The 23,076-nt window shown below is 41.0% G+C and overlaps 1 protein-coding gene and 1 long non-coding RNA gene across 2 annotated transcripts in view; one reads left to right on the top strand and one right to left on the bottom strand.

Moving 5' to 3' along the window:
• The window catches only part of SLC28A3 (solute carrier family 28 member 3), a 58,052-nt gene extending 41,884 nt beyond the window's left edge, over positions 1–16,168 (top strand). Inside the window, exons 10-18 of the mRNA XM_019940379.3 lie at positions 1,257–1,337; positions 3,551–3,676; positions 5,262–5,392; positions 6,955–7,123; positions 7,533–7,730; positions 13,236–13,317; positions 13,971–14,069; positions 14,280–14,400; positions 15,249–16,168. Coding sequence (XP_019795938.1) covers positions 1,257–1,337; positions 3,551–3,676; positions 5,262–5,392; positions 6,955–7,123; positions 7,533–7,730; positions 13,236–13,317; positions 13,971–14,069; positions 14,280–14,400; positions 15,249–15,369 — 1,128 coding nt within the window. The 3' untranslated portion in view covers positions 15,370–16,168. The remainder of the gene's footprint in view (positions 1–1,256; positions 1,338–3,550; positions 3,677–5,261; positions 5,393–6,954; positions 7,124–7,532; positions 7,731–13,235; positions 13,318–13,970; positions 14,070–14,279; positions 14,401–15,248) is intronic.
• The window catches only part of LOC109550741 (uncharacterized), a 265,141-nt gene that overhangs the window by 195,725 nt on the left and 46,340 nt on the right, over positions 1–23,076 (bottom strand). The window contains exon 2 of the long non-coding RNA XR_012332467.1: positions 21,142–21,344. This is a non-coding gene — a long non-coding RNA (uncharacterized lncRNA). The remainder of the gene's footprint in view (positions 1–21,141; positions 21,345–23,076) is intronic.

Below are 23,076 nucleotides of genomic sequence, written 5' to 3' on the forward strand. Positions count from 1 at the left end.
TAAACCCAAAAATCCTACATGGGTCCACAGAGGGAATTTTATCTCCAGGACTTCTAATAGGGCTGTGACTTGCAACACACTGAGCATCTTCATGAAGCAGTTATTCCGTTAGCCAAAGAATTGACTCCAAGGGATGGGGACCTGATTGTCCCTTCATCTTGGCTATCTGCCCAAGGCTTACACAGTCACTGCTTATCCTCAGATGATAACGAAAGTGGACCCTCCTGGTCTAGGAGTTGCTAGAGAATCAAAGCAAGAAGGGGAAGCTGATCTTTTCTCCTGAGGGATTTTTGTAAGCACACAAATTTTTTTTTTTTAGGTCTGAAAAGTTAACCTCAGTTCTGCTGCCCCAGCAGCTGTCAGTCCTACGTTATGTTAGATCACAAAACTCAGAAATTTGTAAGCTAGTTTGAATGCACATGAGAGCAAGGCAGTGTATACAGGGCTTGGGCACAGACACAGCCCTCTTTTGATCCCTGTAAAGAAATAAAATTTATTTATTTTAAAAAAGAAAAAGAGAGACAGAGCCAGAATACCAGCAGAATTAAAAGTTTCAGCAAGAGCACCAGGGCGCATCGTTTTCTAATTGTCAGTTTAAACATTCAGCATTCCTGTGTCCACATCGAAGCAGGAAGGAAGGAGAGAGGATGCAACAGGAAGTCCCCATTCTGAGGTGGGCACCACAGTCCCTGGTTGGAAGGACCACTACAAATTGGGACCATCAACCATGTTTGTTTGAGAGTTAAGTAGAAAAGGCGAAACCTCAACTACATCCCATTACTTATTAGCTAGGCAAACTTTGACAGAACAGCTAAACTGTTCTGTGCCTTGGTTTCCTCTTCTGTAAAATGGGCCTAATTATAGGACCTCCCTCAAAGGCTTATGGTGAGGATTAAATGCATTACTCAGAACAATGGCTTAAAACAGTGCCTGGAATGCTGTGAAGACTGCCATGACTGTTAGCAATTATTACAACTTATTACTTGTACACAATAGACATTCAAAAAACTTTACTTGTATGAAATAGACATTTCAATAGACATTGTATAGTGTTCAAAGTATATACAATGACTCAGACTTACCACTCAAATAGGATTTGATCAGCCTGCACTATGGACTATATAAGGTATACTCAAGTTCAGTACAATTGTTGAAGGCCTCAGTATTTTCCTCCAGTTTAAAGATTTTTATCCCTACTTTGAAGTTCTGTGTATACAAATAGTTCTTTACTGACTTTATCCTTTTTTGCCTTTTAGGTTGGATGGGTAATGCTAGTGACTATGGGAACATCTCCTGTTGAATCTGTAGTTGCTTCTGGCAATATATTTGTTGGACAGGTAAGTTGTAATATGAAAAAACAAAACCCTTGCTAAAATGGATACTCTTTCCAGAAAGAGAAATAAAAAAATATGATGGTGTTATTTCTTTTAGTGTAGGGAGAAGGGTGTCAAGATAATGAACCCTCAATATTGACAATGTCCAGATTCCAAGGAGAGAGAAAGAGAGAGAGAGAGAGAGAGAGAGAGAGAGAGAGAGAGACGGAGAGAGAGAGCGCCCTTCTAAGAGTATCAATGCACTAGTGTGGAATTTGGGTCCTTGAAAATTTATGGAGAGGAAGAAAGATTGAATCATTTTATCAAAGCATAAGGCTTCTCATGTATAGATTCTCAATAAGTCCTTTCTGAATTAACTGAATTGTTGAGGTTTCTGGCCCACCCATCAGAGGCTAGCAGCTCATCTACTCAAATGGAGTTCACCATTTATCTTGAAGCTGCAAACATGTAACAGACAGCCTCACACTCTGTAGTATAATGCTTGTGGCAACGAAAGAGACCAAAAAGGCTTTCCACCAACACCGTGCAGCCATATAAATAGTTAAGCTCATTCTCAACTTATCTGAGCAGTCTCTTTGCTGAGCCTGAAGAAAAATGCTGATGAGCAAAAGTATTTTCACCTTCCTTATCCATCATGTGGATAAATGCTCTTTTTTTAAAAAATATTTATTTATTTACTTATTTATTTGGTTGTACCGGGTCTTAGTTGCTGCAGGAGGCCTCCTTAGTTGCGTCTCACCAGCTCCTTAGTTGTGACACACGGGCTCCTTAGTTGTGGCATGCAAACTCTTAGTTGCAGCACGCATGTGGGATCTAGTTCCCTGACCAAGGATCGAGCCTGGGCCCCCTGCATTGGGAGTGTGGAGTCTTATCCACTGCGCCACCAGGGAAGTCCCGATAGATGCTCTTTTGCCCGAAGTCCATTTAAGCAAAGAAGTATGTTGCCAAGTTCTGTCTCTCAAAATGGCAGCATTCCTAAGGGGTAGATAAGTAAGAAATGGTAATAATCATCCTCATCATTCAGGATCTATGGCTTCAGGCAGAATGGAATCACACACCAAGGAAACCAAGTATGAATACTTGCTAGCACGGCTGTGCAAAGAAATTGAACTCGAAGCAAAAATCAAGTCACCCAGAAAAACACATGGCTCCAGATCAGTAGACTTATACAACTGCTCCAGGCAGGCTGAGCCTTCTGATTGGTAAGCCCAGCTTACTAGCCTGGAGCAAAGTCTTTAGAGTGGGGCCCATACTTCTTTGCCCAGGAGTTGAAATTGTTATAATTATAGCCATAAAATCTCTCAGGACTAATTAGGGCACCATCTTGAGTTGATTACTCCTACCTGCAGGGTAAGAGGGCTCATGTACTGAGTTTCTATTTGGTCCATAAATTGAAGCTCAACACACTCAATCTCATAGCACAATTAGAAATAATGAGGGGAAAATTGTAAAATTGCACACATGCTTCTGTGGTGCTCAATTTGATACTTAATATGCTAAAAGTACAGCTATTATTTATGGAGAGCCCATGCTGCAGGCCACCTGCCCTCCTTAATGGGACTCAAGCCTTTACAACTACACTCTAATTGATTCCTTTCCATGCAAGGGGAAGAGGGGGGTCTCTGATTCTCAATTAGGAATGGGCCTGTGGGCATCGGTATATGTTATTGCTGGTATTTTTTCATACTTGTGTCTTGTTTCCCTATAGTATCAGCAAAGAGGTTTAGGGTCTGTTGAGATGAAGCTGGAAGATAGGAAGTCACAGAGGTTTGGGAATCACAGTTCCCAAGGCCAGGCCACTGGGCAGTTACTTGGCCCATGGTGCTCCAACCTTAGAAAAGAGTACTAAGCCATCACAGTCCAATCCTAGGCTAGGTGAGAGCCTTATGTGAATTGGCCTTGCAAACTTCACACGTGACTCTGTATGCTCACTGCCCTGGAGTCCAAAAGACCCAGACAATGATGGTGTGGGTTCTCAAACATGAGCACGCATCGGAACCACCAGGAAGCCTTGTTAAAACACCACTGCTGGATCCAGCCCCAGAGTTTCTGATTCAGTAAATTTGGGAATTTGCATGTCAAACAAGTTCCTGAGTCAAGCTGATAGAGTTGATCTGAAGTCCACTCTTAGAAATACTGCTGTAGAGAATGGAATTTTGAGTAAATTAGCATGTCCTCGTAAGGGAACGTTTAATCTGATCACTTTTTGTTTCCAGACAGAGTCTCCACTGCTGATCCGACCATATTTACCGTGCGTCACCAAGTCTGAACTCCACGCAGTCATGACCGCTGGGTTCTCTACCATTGCTGGAAGTGTCTTAGGCGCATACATTTCTTTTGGGGTAAGAATGTTTGGGGTTTAATTTATAAAACCTCTTCTTCCTTTGCTATTGTTATTTCTGCTTTTTCCTTTACTATTACTGCCAGATAAGGAGGGCAAAAGAGTGTTCTTTTTGCTGTCTAGTTGGTCACAGTTTCTTTGGCATTTGAATGGAGTGACCCCAAGGAGCTTTGGTGTTTCCCTCTCATATCTCTGCCACCTAAATGTGAACTATATCCACCCATAGCAGAATGAAATCATATTATGAGGTTAATTTGGCTGAAAATTTAAGTAAAAAAAAAAAAACTATTACTGACACTAAAGGCCATCTAGTTCAGTGGTCAGCAAACTATGGCCCATGGGCCAAATTTAGATCGCTTCCTTTTTTTGTAACTAAAGTAAACTAAAGTTTGATTGGTAACCAGCTATCCTGTTCATTATCTAAGCAGCTTTTATGATACAGACTTGAGTAGTTGTGGCCCTAAAAGCCAAAACTATTCACCCTCTACAGAAAACATTTTCTGACTCCTGGCTTACAGCACTGATTCTCAAAACTTACTTCACGTTAGAATCACCTGGGAGCTTTTAAAAGCCCTAATGCCCAGGCCCCTACCCAGAGTAATTCAACAGAATCTCTTGGGACGAGACCCAGGCATCAGTGTTCCCTTTCAATCCTCAGGTTTCAATGTATAGCCCAGTTTGAAAGCAGGGGGTCTATGGGATGGCGCTGAAGAACGTTATGGTAACTGGTGCACATGCCCTGAGCACAGGGCTTATTTACAACCCCTGGTGGAGAAATGGAATAACACAGCAGCTGTGTGGTCCAGGTGATGAGGAATTCTTACAAGATAGGCAAGTTTCATTCCAGGACTTCATCTGAGCCTCACAGAGCGAATCAGTAGGAAGAGGGAAGAAAAAAGGGTGAAGGAGACCTCAGGAATACCAGTTTGACTGACTCCCCAGATGGATTGCTGTAGGAATTCTACCTACAAAACTGTGCTGTGTGGAATGGGAGTGGGGAGGCAGGTGCAGATTCTATAATTCTGAAAATACAGGGAAGAGAATCCAGAAACAAGATAAGGATGTGGGAAGGGAAGGGGGAAGAGTTTAAGTAGACCTGCAAAGAGGAAAACAAATCGCTTACAGATTAAAGGGACTCTGGATAAACACATATTATGTAGGGGCACAAAGGACATCAGGAAAGCAAAAGGAAAATGGAGAGGGGTGTACCCATGCCTGCACCCCAGATACCCACCATCTAAACTGATGATGTAATGAAATAGCTTTAGGGACTATAAGAACATTCAGAGGAACAACAGAGAGGTAGAGTTATCTTCCTTGAAAATTTCTACAACACAGGATTAATTAATTCTCTTCTGAAATGCTCAGATTGTGGTTTTGTGCTTCTCCCCGAGGATGTGGTCAACTGGTATAACTTCCTCCCTCCTCTCAAGGTGATACCCAGCATGTGGCTCTTCCAAGCCTCCAAAGAAACATTGATTTCTGGCACGTAATCAATGCCTGCCTTGTAAGGCATTTGAGCCATTCATTCGGAACACAACAGAAAAGCTAAACCTAAGTTGGTCTTCCTTCTCCTGAAATCACAGGTTTCGTCCTCTCACTTGTTAACTGCTTCAGTTATGTCTGCACCTGCGGCATTGGCTATTTCTAAACTTTTTTGGCCTGAGACAGAAACACCTAAAATAACCCTCAAGAATGCCATGAAAATGGAAAATGGGTAAGTGGGACACGTTCACCTAGTTATTAGTTATTGACTATACAAGCACGAGGTTGGTGGGAGGGGAGGTTTGCTCCAGTCCAAAGTACAGCAAGAATTTGATTATCAGAGAACACAATGAATTAAAGTGAATTTAATTTCCCATGACTATGTAGACTTCACCCAAAGTATCTTGTTTCAGTACTCAAGGAGATCTTTTCTAAATATCAATACCTAAATGTCAATACATTTCCTTGACTGTTCAGTGTAGATATTTCATTTAATTAACTTTTTTAGATTGAAGTATACTTGATTTTCAATATTATATTAGTTTTAGGTGAAGAGAGATTTAATTTTAAATATAGCATAGGGTTCATTGGGCCATGATTTAAGACTGTTAGAAAGCCATAGGATCACTGTTTCTGGAAGTTTCTTATATAATAGGGAAGAAAAGTGTGGTATCGGTATTCCTTTTTATTAAAATTTATTTATTTATATATTTATTAAAATATTTCTTTCTTTATTTGGCTGCATTAAGTCTTAGTTACGATGTGAGAGCTCTTCATTACAGCAGGCCGGCTTCTCTCTAGTTGTGGTGTGTGGACTCAGTAGTTGAGGCACACAGGCTCTCTAGTTGTGGCACACAGTCTCTCTAGTTGTGATGCGTGGGCTCTAGAGCCCGTAAGCTTAGTTGTCCCACGGCATGTGGGATCTTAGTTCCCTGACCAGAGATCGAACCCACGTCCCCTGCATTGGAAGGCGGATTCTTAACCATCGGACCACCAGGGAAGTCCCAATATAGGTATTTCTAACCCCTCGTAGGTTCATTTACTTTTTGCCCTGTTCAAAAGAAAGAGAAGAGGGTGGAAAAAACTAAGGGATTTAGGGTATTCAAAAGTATGTCATTAAGTAACAGAATTCATCAACCAATATGTTTCTGAGATTCATCCCTTGTTTGTATGTAGAGAGAGTCATAACCATGAGTGAAAAAGCAAGTTGCCAAAGAATATATATGGAATATGTGGATTTCACTTATATAGTTAGCAAGTATGTAAACTGACACAATGTATTATGTAGGGATAAAGAAAATTGAAAAGAAAGGGAATCATAAGCAAATTCCAATGGGCCAAGTACCTCTGATATTAGAGAGAAGAAGATGAGATGAAGTAGGGGGTGCTCAAAGCTGATGTGACTCTCCATTTCTTAAATGAGGTGGTGGATACACAGGCCTTCCTTGAATTGCTAGTTCTTTTACTGTGAATATTTTATAAATATTCTCTGGAAGCTACTTTTAATTAAATATCATTGTTAAAACCTGTAATATTTTTATCCCAGTTTTTTATTATAAACGCCTCCAAATTAAAAGAGTAGTATAACATTTAGACACTCATATGCCCATCACCTACACTCAACAATTATAAATCCCATCATGATTTCACGGAATTCAGGTATTTCAGCCAGGACATGGGTCTGAGAGTTTGTCTCTCCATTTGAATGAGCTCTGATTATGCCATTTCTACACCTGTGATGTCCATCCACTGATAATCCCTTGGTAATTCTGGAATTGCTATTTTTTGATAAAGTGATTCAAAGAATCTCCTAGAAGCCGCAGCACAGGGAGCATCCTCATCCATTCCCCTGGTGGCAAACATCGCTGCGAATTTGATTGCCTTCCTGGCCCTGTTGTCTTTTGTGAATTCAGCCCTGTCCTGGTTTGGAAACATGTTTGACTACCCACAACTGAGTTTCGAGGTATGATTCTATCATGCTTTTCCTCCTTTTTGTTTCTGCCAATCTTTGTTTAAAAATAAAATAGGTTTGTGAACAGCCTTTCCTAACGTGTATAGTGCACTCTTATACAAGGTACAAACCTATCATGAATCCCACTCTTCCCACACCCCTTTTGCTGTCTCCTATCACCCTCCTTACCCCAACACAGAACCATTCTGTCCTGACCCCGTTCCCCAAAATCCAGGTTACTTCAAATGACCCAATTTCAACCTTGACTCCTAATGGACATAGACAGGCTAGAGAATGCACAGGGATCTCTGTGCCTAAAAGACACACAGAGGGGGCGGGAACAATCTGGTCATGAGCGTGAGGCCGAAGAACCGGAAGCAAATCACTACTCTAATAAAGTATCCATTTTTGGGTTTTGTAGGTAATATGCTCCTACATCTTCATGCCCTTTTCCTTCATGATGGGAGTGGACTGGCAAGACAGCTTTATGGTTGCCAGACTCATAGGTTATAAGACATTCTTCAATGAATTTGTGGCTTATCAGAAACTCTCAGAATTGATCCATTTAAGGCAAGAGAGTGGACCCAAATTTGTGGATGGTGTGCAGCAATATATGTCGGTGAGTAAATTTTTTCCCCCAATATACTTCTTTGTCACACACATACATTCATCAAACAGCTGCTGGTGCCTCTGTGTGTCAGGCACCATGCTAGGCATTTGGGGTACATCAGAAGGAAACAGGCCCAAAATCTCTGACATCATAATGTACATAATGACTCATAATTGTCATTTGTGTTGAGTTAATCACAGTGTCTGTGCGCACGCACGTGCGCGTGTGTGTGTGTACAGAAAGAAACGCAGCTAATCCTTACCACTGTGATCATTTACCTTTGAGCACTATCAGTACAAACCCAGAGTCATATGAGCTGGGATTGGAGTCAATCAACAGATATTTATGGAATGTCTTCTGTGAGCACTGTGCTATGTACCGAGGCCATGGTGTTGAATGAGTGATAAGGCCTCTGCTCTCATGGGGCTCATAGTCTAATGACCAGGAAGGACTCTTCCTTCCTATTGAAGAAATTTTTTGAACTCTGAGAAACTGCCTAAGTGCCGCATAGCACCTGGACATCGAAAGAAACAGTGAGACACAGTAACTACTCTCCGAGTGAATGAGGGAAGAGAAAAAGCTCGGGCCTTTCAGACAAGCACCCTATAATTATGTCAGGATTTCGGGTCCATAGCCTGCAAGGAGATGCTCATGTCTGCTTGGCCTTGAATGGGATGAGGGAACTTGGAGGAGGCCATTATTTAAGCCATATTTGCAGCTGAGTCTCTAACTTCTACTTTCCAGAAGAACAGAATTGTCACACGTGGAAACTCTTAGGGAAATGGTGAACATTTCCGACCACCACCATGACTCATTAAAACAATCCATTTGGAATGAATGTCCTGGGCAGGTATTTGGCTTTAAAAGGAACGGGGAGGGAAAGCATGCTGCCCAAGGTTCTAAGTGAGACTCCCGCCTCTGACCACCACCACCATCTCACCCAAACACCAAACATGCAAATTTTCCTCCCACCTGTCACACAAATACCACAGCAAACTCCAGGAGAGTACTGATTTGTATTTTACGGTCAAGGCATTTTGACCCACACATCTGATATGAACAAGAGCTCTAGGACAATAGGTCTCCTGCATCTCAAATGTTCATTCTTCAACTGACCACGCAATGGAGCTTGGCCAAATGTCCTCATTGTTTGGATGCCACCACAAACTAGCTTGCTTCTCTGCCAAAAGTAAAGAATAGGCTAAATTAAGTGAAATGTTTTCCATCCCCAACTGGCAGTTGCCTGGAGAACGTAGTTTTGCTAAAAGGAAGCTCTCAGTTCTGGTTGTGCTAAGCAGGTTTGTGAACAGGTTATTAAGAGGACAGAAATAGAACAGTAGACTGATTTAGGTTGGGAGTGAGCCCAACCAGAGGCAGACCCACAGAAGATATTTGGAGATATGAGCTCAATGGCTTCTGCTATTGTTGAGTCACAAAGGGGAAAACATTTTGTTTTTCCCAATTTGTTATTTCCAATCAACCAAAAGGGGATGAGTTCCTACAATTTCTGTTTACCAACCAACAAGTGGTGGGAGTGTCCCACCATCTACTGGAAAAAGTACCACGTGACTAAAACATTTGATCTGGGTCCATGAGGCAAAAACCCAGTGTAATCCATTGCATTATGATGACCTCCATCTAAGCGGTCAGAATGTGTAGGTGCAGACGGCCAACAGGCACATGGAAAGATGCTCAACATCACTAATTATTAGAGAAATGCAAATCAAAACTATGAGGTATCACCTCACACCAGTCAGAATGGCCATCATTAAAAAGTCTACAAATAATAAATGCTGGAGAGGCTGTGTAGAAAAGGTAACCCTCCTACACTGTTGGTGGGAATGTACATTAGTGCAGCCACTATGGAAAACAGTATGGAGGTTCCTCAAAAAACTAAAAATAGAGTTTCCACATGATCCAGCAATCCCACTCCTGGGCATATATCTGTACAAAACTATAATAAGAAAGGATACATGCACCCCAGTGTTCATAGCAGCACTATTTACAATAGCCAAGACATGGATGCAACCTAAATATCCATCGACAGATGAACGGATAAAGAAGGTATGGTCGGTATACATAATGTAATACTACTCAGCCATAAAAAAGAATGAAATGATGCCATTTGCAGTGACATGGGTGGACCTAGAGATTATCATACTAAGTGAAGTAAGTCAGAAAGAGAAAGACAAATACCATATGATATCACTTATATCTAAGTGGAATCTAAAATACGACACAGATGAACTTATTTATGAAATAGAAACAGACTCACAGACAGAAAACAAACTTATGGTTACCAACGGGGAAAGGAGGAGGGGGAAGGGATAAATTAGGAGTTTGGAATTAGCAGATACAAACCACTATATATAAAATTGATAAACAACAAGGTCCTACTGTATAGCACAGGGAACTATATTTAATACCCTGTAATAAACCCTAATGGAAAAGAATATATATATATATATGTGTGTGTGTGTTTGTGTGTATATATATATATGTTTATATAAATATATATATATATAACTGAATCACTTTGCTGTACAGCAGAAACTAACACAATGTTGTAAATCAACTATACTTCAATTAAAAGAATAAGAGAAATGTGTATGTAGCACGTTGTCCCCAGAATGAGCTCTTTATCACTCCACCATTTTCATCATTTTCTCCTTCTTAAATATAATACTTTGCATGTTTGTTTGTTTACACATAAAACATACCATGGTACAGAATTCAAAAGGTACAAGAGATGTGGAGGGAAAAGGAAGTCATCCTCCCTATTTCTTTGCCATTCACCTCCTCTCCCTGTTCCACATTATGCTCACTGTTGTTAGTGTTGCTCTTTGCTCTTGGTAACATATCTTGGATGCCACGCCATATCAATGCCTGTGACACAGTATGAGCACATCATAACTTATTTTAACCAGTCCCTTGTTGATGAACACAGTTACCAATTTTTTGCTATTAGAAGTAATGCTACAATGACTGTCCTTGAGGCACCTTTGCTCCTGTGCAAGGAGAGCTGGAAGATGTATTATGGATGGATTAGATTCCACTTAGATATAAGTGATATCATATGGTATTTGTCTTTCCATCACATAATCCTGCACATTTATGGGCAAAGGCAAAGTGGAATCATCCCAGCCTCCTTTTCCTCTTATCATAAAACCCTACATGGCCACATCTGTGTATCCCTTTCCCACAGATCCCCAGAAGGAGAAAGAGGAATCTCAAGCACTTTATGCCATCTCCCTCCTCACGGTCTCTTAACAAGCTTGCCTATTTTTGAAGCCAACTGAACTAAATGAAAAGCACTAGACAGAGCAGGGGACAAAGATGATGAGCTTTTCCAGAAACAGCAGACTGCTCAAATACTTGAAATATTTTTTTCCTGCCCACTATATGCACACTGATTGAGAATATCGACAAAGGAGTTCTCAGAAATTATGAAAGAAAAGAGGAGCCTTATAATCAACAAAAAACTTACCATGAGAAAAAAAACTTAACCATGAGCACTTGAGTCTTGAATGTGAGCTTTTAAAAATCCAGTTAGTGAAAGAAAAAAGAAAAGGTTTTTTCTTTGAACCAAATCATAGATTTTCCTCAGGATTTTGGAAAAGAAAATTATTGCCTCGGTTGTGTGGGTGCCTTTGCCAGATTGGCTGTGCCTCTGGTGAACAACCGAGCCTATTGAATCTTCCAAGCCTCCCATAATCAGCCCCTCAACCTGAGGAAGATTGTCTGGCCTGAGCAGCACCTCTTGCCTATTGGAATAGAGAAGGAGGGTCATGCTCACGCTTCCAAGAATTCACCTGCCATCTTCTTACTGCCCTGTGAAAGGACTATTCACTCTCCCACTACCTAACATTCCTATGGTCTGGTCAGAGCTGAGGAACAAAGAAAGGCAAGCACACACCACAGTCAGCTGAATGGAGCCCCTCTGGTATCTGTGAGCTTCGTTTTTACTAAGGTAATTCCTTTTCACTGAAGTATAATTTGCATACAAAAAAGGCCTATTTTTGGTGTACGTATGTTTTGATAAATCTGTCACCTGTGTAACCATGACCACAAACAATCAAGATACCACACATTTCCACCACACCTAGAAAACTTCCCTCATGGCCAGTTGTCAACACCCCATCCCACCCCAACCCAGTTGCAGGAAACCAGTGATCTTTCTCTTACTATAGATCACTTTTGCTTGTTCTAGAATTTCATATAAATGGACTCACTTAGGATTCATGTTGTTGCATGTATTAGTTTTTTCCTTTCTACTGCAGAGTAGTATCCTTTTTTAATGCATGTCCACACCTTATTTATCCATTCGCCAATTGAATGGCATTTGAGTTGTTTCCAGCTTGGGGCTATTGTGAATAAAGCTGTTATAAACATTCACGTACAGTCTTCTTGAAGACACGTTTTTATTTCTCCTGGGAACATTCCTAGGAGTGGCATTACTGGGTCATACAGGCTGTTATGTTAATTTGATAAGAAACTGCCAAGTATGTTTGTATTTTACAAACAGGCCGTGTCAGTTTACATTCCCACCAACAATGTACAAGAGTTCCAATTGCTCAACATCCCTGCCAACACTGGGTGTTGTCCTTCTTTTTTAGCCATTTTAGTGGATGTGTAGTGAGCTCATTGTTTTAATTTAATTTGCATTTTCCTGGTGATTAGTGACGTCAAACATCTTCTCATGTGCTTATTTCGGCCATTTGCTTATCTTTTGTGAAATCTCTTTATGTTTTTTATTGGGTGCTTGTCTTCTTAATGAGTTCTAACAGTTCTTTATACATTCTGAATAAGTCCTTTGTCAAATAAATGTAATGTGAGTATTTTCTGGGACCAATTTTGTATTGTCAGCAGCTAGTACTGTGCCTGACACAATATAGCAAGTGGTCAGGTCATACTGAATATTAGAGTTATCATCGAGCAGAAAATAGCATTTGTACAGGCCAACAGTACCAACTCCAAGGACTTCATGGAGCGTCTCTGAATCCACACAGCCCCTTTCCCTCCCTGAAAATTCAAGGGGAGGACTTCCCTGGTGGCGCAGTGGTTAAGAATCTGCCTGCCAATGCAGGGAACACGGGTTCAATCCCTGGTCCAGCAAGATCCCACATGCCGCAGAGCAACTAAGCCCGTGCACCACAACTACTGAGCCTGCGTGCCGCGGCTACTGAAGTCTGGGCGTCTAGAGCCCATGCTCCACGACAAGAGAAGCCACCGCAATGAGAAGCCCACGCACCACAACAAAGAGTAGCCCCCACTTGCTACAACTAGAGAAAGCCCACAGGCAGCAACGAAGACCGCTCACAGCCAAAAAAAAAAAAAAATTCAAGGGGAGATGGAAAAAAGAGACCAGGAAGCAACAGGTGTTTGACACCATACACTGTACATTTATTTGTCAATATTGATTCTATAGTCGGAATAGGAAGCCCAGTTAGGATATCAGATATACTCAGCTGGGTCACATCATGTATACATCTGTGTGTTTATGCTTATTTCTAGATTCGTGCTGAGACAATTGCCACTTATGCTCTCTGTGGCTTTGCCAATTTTGGTTCCCTAGGAATAGTGATCGGCGGACTCAGTAAGTGAAAAGAATATTCTCCAACAATAGATATGATATAAACATTCTTCCAATCTCCATGTTGCTCTGTAACATTATTTGTGTCTGAAAAAAAGAGCTCTGCAACAGCAATAAATTCTTTTGGGTCTATTTTTTATCCCTGCTCTGCAATGTAGTTTTTCCCATGTCTATTCAAGCTAACGTTGGGAAAAATTTGCTCAAATGTACAGGTGTTACTCCACTCAAAGATGACAAATAGATTACACTTTGTCTGCTAATTCCAATAGATTTATAATGAGCAGCTAGAGAAGGATTCTGAGGGCCAGTGGAAATTCAATGGGAAAATGCCGTGATTAATTAATTCTATGCCACCACGGGCAAAGAAGGAGATGGTGACAGATGAGGTGCAGATATTTGGAATCCTTCCTTGAAACCCATTTGCCTTGCCATGCCCTCATGAACATACTGTGAGTTCTCCTACACCAGAGAAACTTCTCTGGACGTGGAGCTCATCACTAAGCTCTTGAATCTTGAATTTTCCAGCTCAGTTTAAAAAAAGAAAAGTCAACGGACCTGAGACTCCAGCCCCAGAACAATTCTCAAAGGCTGGGAATTTGGAATTCTAATCAATAGGCTCAACATTAATCTGCCATGCTTGCTTCCACATTTCCCAGCATCCATAGCTCCTTCCAGAAAGCATGACATCGCCGCAGGAGCAGTGAGAGCTCTGATTGCGGGGACCGTCGCCTGCTTCATGACAGCCTGCATCGCAGGTACTGCATTGCATCCTCTGTGTCCGGTCTCCCTGTGCTCAGAGGATGGCAGCTTTGGGGGGACGGTGCCTCTGCAGAGAGCTGAGAGGCACAGCTGCCATTAAGCAGATTGTGAAGTGAAAAGTGTGGAGCATGGTGGAGAAGCCAAGAATAGAAGGAGAGTTCAGTGACTTCATTAATTAAATAAACAGAACTCTGTTCCACTTCCAGGCATGCTTACCAGCACTCCTGTGGACAGCAACTGTCATCACATTTTGGAGAATGCCTTCAACTCCAGCTCGGTTAGAAACACAACCGATGTAGTATCTTGTTGCCAGAGTCTATTGAACAGGTATTGTATTCTTGATGATAACTTCTTTATATCCATCATTAATAATAAAAATAGACCAAAAGATCTCAACCACTTATTTTTGTAACTTCATAACTCTTAATATAAGAACTTGTCTGGCAGTTCTAACCACCTTTCATCTTGACTAACTAAGACTAGAAACCATAGCACTAACCAGCGCTGCTCAAACATTTTAATATGCCCCCAGCTGTGTATTAGGTGCTTTGTATGAATTAGCTCACTTAAACCTTGCAGCCGCTGTATAAGTTAGGCACTACTGCTTTTTTAAGCATTAGATAAAATCTGGGTTTGGGGAGGCAACGTCACCTACCCAAGCAAAATGAGTGCAAACAAGATCAAGATAGAAAGACCCAAGAAAACTGGGGTCTTTCTGCCCATAGAGCCCATGCCCTAGTAGTTACTAGGTACTGCCTCCCTTTCAAGGGTATCAAGCAATGCAGGCTTCCCTGACAACATGATGATGGTGACGCTACAGTGGATGAGGGGCCATCAGTGACCCATGCCAGCCACCCCCATTCTGTACAGTCTCTATCTTCAGAAGCAGTATCACCACTCCATCTGCCCTTCTTAATGTGCACGTGTTTTTTTAAGGATTGCTTCTATCCTTTATTCTTTTACTCTAGAGGAAATAAGGTGAGTCTTTCAGGCCAAACAGGATTTAAGAGTCAAAACTACTTCTCTGGTGCCTCTGTCCTTAATCCACCCTAACTGGAATGTGAGGCAGGATATCAGCTTCTCGCCCTATGCAATCTCTAATATGTCATCTTCTGCTCATCTACTGTTTCTGTTTTCTAAGGTTCAACTAACTGTTTTATTCTACTTTTCACCAGCACTGTTGTCAACGGTCCCGGTGAGGTCATCCCAGCAGGAAACCATAGCCTATATTCTTTGAAACACTGCTGCAATTTGTTGAATCCACCAACACTAAACTGCAGTTGGATTCCTTTTTGAGTTCAGCCACTTCTCCAACAGAAAAAATGTGAAAAAAGAAAAAATGTGAAAAAGGTTTTGGAATACCTTGAGTAATTTATTTGTGTTTTCATTCTTGTTCATGCACAAGAGTAATTTTTTTAAATCCATGTGTAAATAGTTGACTTGTGTTTGTGTGTGTGTGTGTGGTGATGGTGGTGATGATGAAGTAGGGATCTAAATGCCCAAAGGACTCTTTATCTCCGAAGTACAATATACTAGGATATTTCTTATTATTGATCATTTGTAACATATTTTTCTTGGAACTTACTGTGCCCTTTCAGTATTTAGACTTTATTTTAGAAATAAAATTGCATTAAATCTTTAAAAAAATCTAGTGTATATTTTATACTTAGAACTTATCTTGAGAAGCTAAATTTTCATTGGCAAGACAATCTGTAATTAGATGTCATAAAATTTACAACTGAAAAATAAATTTACATACCCAGGTTGTTCCAGATAATACCTAAAAGTTTCCCAATAACTGAAATTAGTATCAGTTTTTAAATTTTAGTTCCTCAGTTCCATATATGAAATAGCTCCATATTTCAAATATTCATGATTAACATAATGGACAATGAAATTTTACAGGATGATTTCCTACATGAATTGAAGTGTGTGTATATATTTGGTTTTAATATATGTTGCCAGACTGCTTCTTAGAGAAATACGTTGTCTTAATTTTTATCTGCTTTGCAATATAAATTTTCTGATGTGTTTTATTCATCTACTTCTGTGAGTATGTGTGATATTTCCTTTTAAATACTATATGTTCACATAAGTTGCATGCTGATTTCTTTTTTAATGTTGTTTCTTTTTTTTTTTTTTTTTTTTTTTTTTTTGCGGTATGCGGGCCTCTGACCGCTGTGGCCTCTCCCATTGCGGAGCACAGGCTCCGGACGCGCAGGCTCAGCGGCCATGGCTCACGGGCCCAGCCGCTCCGCGGCACGTGGGATCCTTCCAGATCGGGGCACGAACCCGCGTCCCGTGCATCGGCAGGCGGACTCCCAACCACTGCGCCACCAGGGAAGCCCTGTTGTTTCTTTTTTAATGTTTGAGGGAGGGAGATATTATTCCTGAGCCATATTATGGGAAAGGATAGTAAGGGTAGGATCAGGCAAATCAGCTGGTGAGCACTTGAGGCTCGTTGCCTCCAGAAACCTTATCAATCCCCCGTGAACATTGTGAGTGGCTCTGGGCTGGCTGGAAGTTTCCCTTTTCCCAGTGAAGCCAGTCGATGGAGAGTTTTGGTGGACGGTGATGTCTTCACTCTTCTTTGGCAGACATAGAAGCTGGAGGGCTCTTTGTTCCTCACAGTTTATCCTTCACCCAGCCATAGTCTTCTAAGATGTCAAAGATGGAGTGTCTGTGTGTTTCCTGTGTGTTTCCTCGGTTGTCGCCTGAGGTCACTTAGTGCTGACAGCATGTTGCTGTCAGTCTGTGCACCCTGACCTTGTTTCAAGCCAAGGCTGTGAAATCTACTTTGAAGAATTCTGCACTGTCTTGTCTGTCCATGAAATCCGAAGTCCCTAGCCGTCTTTCTGAGTCTGTCTTTCACACTGACACAGTTTTCACTAATCTGAAAGCCCTTTTTTATTTTATTTTATTTTTTAAACATCTTTATTGCAGTATAATTGCTGTACAATGGTGTGTTAATTTCTCCTTTATAACAAAGTGAATCAGCTATACATATACATATGTCCCCATATCTCCTCCCTCTTGCGTCTCCCTCCCCACCCTCCCTATCCCACCCCTCTAGGTGGTCACAAAGCACTGAGGTGATCTCCCTGTGCTATGTGGCTGCTTCCCACTATCTATCTATTTTACATTTGGTAGTATATATCAGTCCATGCCACTCTCTCACTTCATCCCAGCTTACCCTTCCCCCTCCCTGTGTCCTCAAGTCCATTCTCTACATCTGCATCTTTATTCCTGTCCTGCTCCTATGTTCTTCAGAACCATTTTTTGAAAGCCCTTTTTTAAATACAGTTATGAGTCCAGTTATGAATGTTTCCTAATTTCAATGAAGATGGAAGTTTGCTTTCCAGCTTTTTATTCTCCTTGTTATTTTCCATTGGCTTGCAAAAGGGGAGGGGGTCAGAAATGGCATTTCTCTCTCCAATCCAGAAGCTATAGTTATAAACAAGTTCTCTGACCTTACAGAAGACTTAGGGTCTCAGCCAAAAATAGTTGGAGTCATAGAATATGGACATTTTTCTTTGATTTTTCTTTCCACTGGTAAAATAGAACATCCAAGCAATTAGGTCTGAGTGAGAAGGTCTCTGTAACTACACAGATTACTAACATGCATCATTTTGAAAATGCTCCCACCCTAATTGCTTTCATGTTTCTGTGGTTTAGTTAGGCTGGTAGGCCATTGTGAAGAGCTTAAGACGTGCACCTGCCCAGTGAGGCTGACTTCCAATTACAGAACAATTCCAAAATCAGGCATGCTTATAAAGAAGGTATTGAAGGACACAGTGTGCCAGGAAGGATTAAACTACTCTGAATGTACTGGAGCAGGGGCAGCGGAGGCGATCATTCACATTTTAAACAGGCAGGAGCACAGGATTAAAGAAATCCTTGGTACATGTGCACCATATGGGGCTAATGAACCACATGGTCCTAAGAAAAGCTACCTTTTTTACAGCCTGTTACTTAATAAAAGCAACTTTGTTTTAAGCTGAAGCAGGAAGAAAAGTGTACACTTGTCCATTCTTTTTCTGGATCACAAGCTTATGATGATGAATGTGTTTTCCTTTTTATTACGAAGGCAATGTGACTGCCCCTGGATGTAGAGGGAGTTCTTTCTACTCTGGTCTTTAGTAGACTACTTGGCATTTCTATTTCAAGAGACTCTAGAAAGTAAATGATGGATCTGCACCAAGTCAGTTCCTCTACTCACTATGCCTTTTGCAAAATAGGAAGACAGTGACTGATACAAGGGGTACAGCCTATAGCCATGGAATAGAAAAAAGCACTCAAATGACAATCTTGAGATTTAGTCCTCTGGCAACTGAAAACCAACCACTTTATTTTTTCTTTCTTTCTTTCTTTTCTTTTCTTTTTTTTTTTTTTTGCCCGCTTCCGGAGTCCTAACCACTGGACCGCCAAGGAATTCCCCAATCACTTTAGTATAAGAAACCAAGATTAGGAAAAAACTGATGTCGTACAAGTCATGTTTACATGAAGAATCAGACCTGTATCTTCCATGCACTGGGCATGCTTCCAGTAACACTCATAAAATAAGAGGACAGTAGAATCCTAAGTCACTCAGAAATGCCTCATCTCCTTCCACACTCCCCCCAACCCACTTTAAGTCATGTAAAGCCACCAAATCTATAGATTACTATAGCTAAAAGGAGAATTAGGGCAATATTCCCTGGTCTAATCTGAGTTCCTTCAACTGCAGAGTACCTACCTCATTTCATAATTGTTAACCCATATGTCTGTCTGACCCACTAGACAGACTACTAATTCCTATGTATCTCCAGTACTAGTGCCTGACATCTAGTAGACATTCAGTAAATGTTTATTTGATGAATGAATGAATGAATATTGCAAAATGACTAACCTTCACATAAGCAAGAATAGTTAACTGGATCACTGTTAAAAACTTTGTAAAAATATCATCCAAAAATGCATACTCAGAATAAAACTTGCAAATGATATGCCAGTGTGTATAATGGAGAAATTGGAAATCTTCCTCCCACCTCAATCTCATTCCCCATAGTTAGCCACAGTGAACCCTGGTATCACTGTTAATTTTTCTCAGTATATAATAAACTATACAGTAAGTTATAACTGTCAAACTGGAGTGAATGAATCTTCTTTCAAGCCCAATGCCAGAATTACTTTCACCTTCTATTTCTTGGCAACATCACGCACATGATTTTGCTTGTCTTACAGCATTAACTGTCCTGAACAATGATTAGCAAATGAAGTTCAAGCAACTAGTCTTCCTGATAATCTCTGCAAGGCCAGTTGGCAATTCAGTAGTGTTATCTACCTTGAAGCTAAATGGAATCATTAAAAGCATCTCAATACCCAACATAAATAGGTGTACTTAAGTAACCAGATTCTTTCTGCTTGTATGAGCAATTGTTCTGCTATCATATTTGGAAAAGCTCTTATAGGAAACGGGAAACCACAAGCTGGTTGCAACTGCTGGCAGGTATGAAATATGATTCAGCAGCTAAGCGTCCATCTCTGGACCTGAACTTTCAGTGTCCAAATCCTGGCCCCAGCCACTAGCTCCATTACCTTAGATATTTATGTAACTGCTCTGTGCCTCAGTTTCCCCATCTATAAAGTGCAAACAAACACATCTCCTCCCTCATATTTTTGTGAGAATTAAGTAAGTTAAATCATATAAAGCACTTAGAAAAATGCCTCACAGAGAAAGGCTATAAAAGACACTTTTTCTTCATTAAGGTATCATTTATATACAATAAATGTACAGATTTTAAGTGTACATTTTGATGAGTTTTGACAAATACATACATCCATGTGACCATCGCCCCAATCAAGATGGAGCACACTTCCATCATTTCAGAAAGCTCCCCGGTACCCCTCCCCAGTCAATCTCTCCCCCACGCTTCCATACTCCCAGGCAAGCCTGATTGATTTTCTTTCCCCTAGAGATTAGTTCAAATAAACGATTCAGCTAGAACATCATGTAAATGGATCCCGACAGCACATGCTTTTTTGTGTCTTGCTTTTCTCATTCAGCATAATGAATTTAAGTTTTATCCAGTAGGTCCTTCTGCTTTTATTGCCGAGTATTATTCCATTGTATGACTACACCACCACTTATATATCACTTCTACTCTTGATTGACATTTAGGTTGTCTTTAGTTTTTGTAGAATATTTGCTTTTGAGAGAGATTTCTATTTGCCACACACTCTTTAGGAGTATCGGAATATCTTAAGCTTCAGAAATATAAATTGGAATGTGAAGAAGGCATCGTTTGCCACATGGGGGCTTGCTCCTTATCACCCTTCCTCTCCCTCATAATCTTGCTGAATCTTTTTACTCTATGTTGTTCTTCACAGGGATTTTCAAGATGGCGGGCTTCAGGCCACAAACTGGAAGACCAGTGATGACTGAGCCTCAGTGGGAAATAACTGAGAGACTAGAGCACCATGAGGTCACTCTTGGTTGAATAGAACATTGATTAGCCTGCTGCTACATACCGCATGATGGCACTTTCACTGTACCGCATTCTGAGAAAAATCACGGGGCTTTTCTAAGTCTCCAGTAAAAATAAATTACCTTAACATTAACTGTAGTACAAGAACATGAGTTAAAAATAGACAAGAAATGTAAAAAACATTTTGTAGTTTGCAAGTATTGTAGGAAAGCCCAACACATATTTGAGGTGAGCTTTGATCATACCATGACAGATTTTGGCTCCAATAGCTTGCAAGGTACAGAAGCATCCAGCAACTAACAATTTTGTTACTTAGGAGCTATGATAAACTTAATCCCATTTGTGGGAAAGACTGGCCAGTTCTTAAAAGCACTTGTGCAAAACAAAGACTCAAATTCTCATTAGAATTCACCCATCAAAATTCAACGTGCCCTTTCTGAGATGGACATCTCAAAGTGTTGAGAATTATTTGCTCTCTTTGACCATCCATTCATCAATGTCTGGCCATGTAAAACAGGTTATCCAGAAAGTGAGGGTTTCTGTGTATACTTAAACCAAAAAGGACCAAACAGAAGGAAACAATATGTTCTTGGGGACTCACCAGAGGTCCTCCTGTTGCAGTCTGACTTGAGTACGTTTCCATAGCAACAGACTCCAGCGTTCTCAAACAAGGGTCAGGTGCTCACAGGAGGCTGCAGCTGGACACTGAAGAAAGTTTCTTTTCTCAAAAGTTACAGAAGTATTCCAAAAAAATTCGATCAAAATTCCATCTAAAATTGGCAGGAGGGTGGTCTTCTAGATGACCTGAAAATAAAATTAATTTCTTAAATACTCTCTCCTCCCTCTTCCCATTATTACCAGGAAAATGTTTGGGGAGAATTTTATTCAGGTTACAGTTTTTTACAAGTGCCTCTGGTCAGATAGGACAGACACTGTCCAGACATCAATAGTGAGAAATGGGTCAGAGATCCAGAGAATTTTCCCAGCAGCTGGCCAGAGCCTGGGGGTCCTGAGGGGATAAGGCAGAGATTTGGGGCTCCAGAGGTGGCTCCCTATGTTGGCCTGCTACAACTGTATAGGGAGAGGCGCTCAGAGGTGTTTTTGTCTCTACCCCTTCTCATAATACCTTTTATAAGAGGCTTTATTGCAAAAGTAATCAGCCTTATTTTTGTAGAAAAATATTCAAAATCCGAAGAAGAAAATAAAAACTTTATCCATATCCCATCACAAAATATAACAAGTGCTAATAATCTGTGGTATATAGTCATTCAATGTGTGTGTTTGCTTAAGACTTTCAAAATGAGATCACTATTGTGATTTACTTTGAGGCCAGCTTTTCCCTCTTAATATATCATGAACACTTTTGCATGTTGTTAAGTATTCTCCTACATCATCATTTGTAAATGGCTGTTGTGCATCCCACTGACTGTATCACTGTACCAGAATTTACCCAATCTCTTACGGTTGGCTATTACAGACGTTTCCCATTTTTCATGATTACCAACACATCGACAATACATATTCTTGTAGTCAAATCTTTGCACAAATTCATGATTAATTCCTTGTAAGACATACAAAAATGCTAGAGACACATAGAGATTTTATCTCCCAACATAAATGCTAAGTCTCAGGGCAAAGCCAAATGATCAAACTTTGAATGGACGACATATTTACAGTATAAAGCTTGTCCACCTGCTAGATTCTGCTGGCAATCAAGAAGGTAAATGAAACATGACAGCGAACTTGGGCTTGTGTGGGATTTTATACACTAAACAGTGACATCAGCTTTGTAAAAACCCTGGGCAAATGACACACCAGGTTATCTTCATCTGATTAAAGATGAATTTTCTAGTTCCATACTTGAAACTGAAAGTGATTTCTCTATGTCTTGAGTGGGCTTTTGTACTGCCAACACAGATTAACTGGGTACGAATAAAACAAAAGTAAGTTTGAATGCCAACTCCCAACCCCACTTAGACCCAGTCCAGCAAGAAGAAAGTCCTAGCCCATGGAAAATCAAAAAGTATGGTTCCTGGGCTTCCCTGATGGCGCAGCGGTTGAGAGTCCACCTGCCAATGCAGGGGACACGGGTTCGTGCCCTGGTCCGGGAAGATCCCACATGCCGCGGAGCGGCTGGGCCCGTGAGCCATGGCCGCTGAGCCTGTGGGTCCGGAGCCTGTGCTCCACAACGGGAGAGGCCACGACAGTGAGAGGCCCGCATACCGCAAAAAAAAAAAAAAAGTAGGGTTCCTGCCAGTTCCGCTGGATATAGGGCAAGCTGATGGCAGGGGATGGGAGAGCACTGCATTGGTCCTTGGGCCTCGGTCTGTTCACCCAGTTAGGGGAGGGCCAGCAATTTCCAGCAAAAGCAGGATCCAGAATTGTGTGTCCTATCTCCTCAGGTTGCCCAGGAGAGCAGCCATGGGTTCTCCTTTGCAGGGAGACGGAGTAGAGTCAACTCCCTGTACCTACCGATGGTTCACAAATAGCCGCATACTATACACCTGTTCTGTACCTAGCTCTTTGTCACTTAATG

Source organism: Tursiops truncatus, chromosome 6 (assembly GCF_011762595.2).
Source record: "Tursiops truncatus isolate mTurTru1 chromosome 6, mTurTru1.mat.Y, whole genome shotgun sequence".
NCBI lineage: Eukaryota > Metazoa > Chordata > Mammalia > Artiodactyla > Delphinidae > Tursiops > Tursiops truncatus.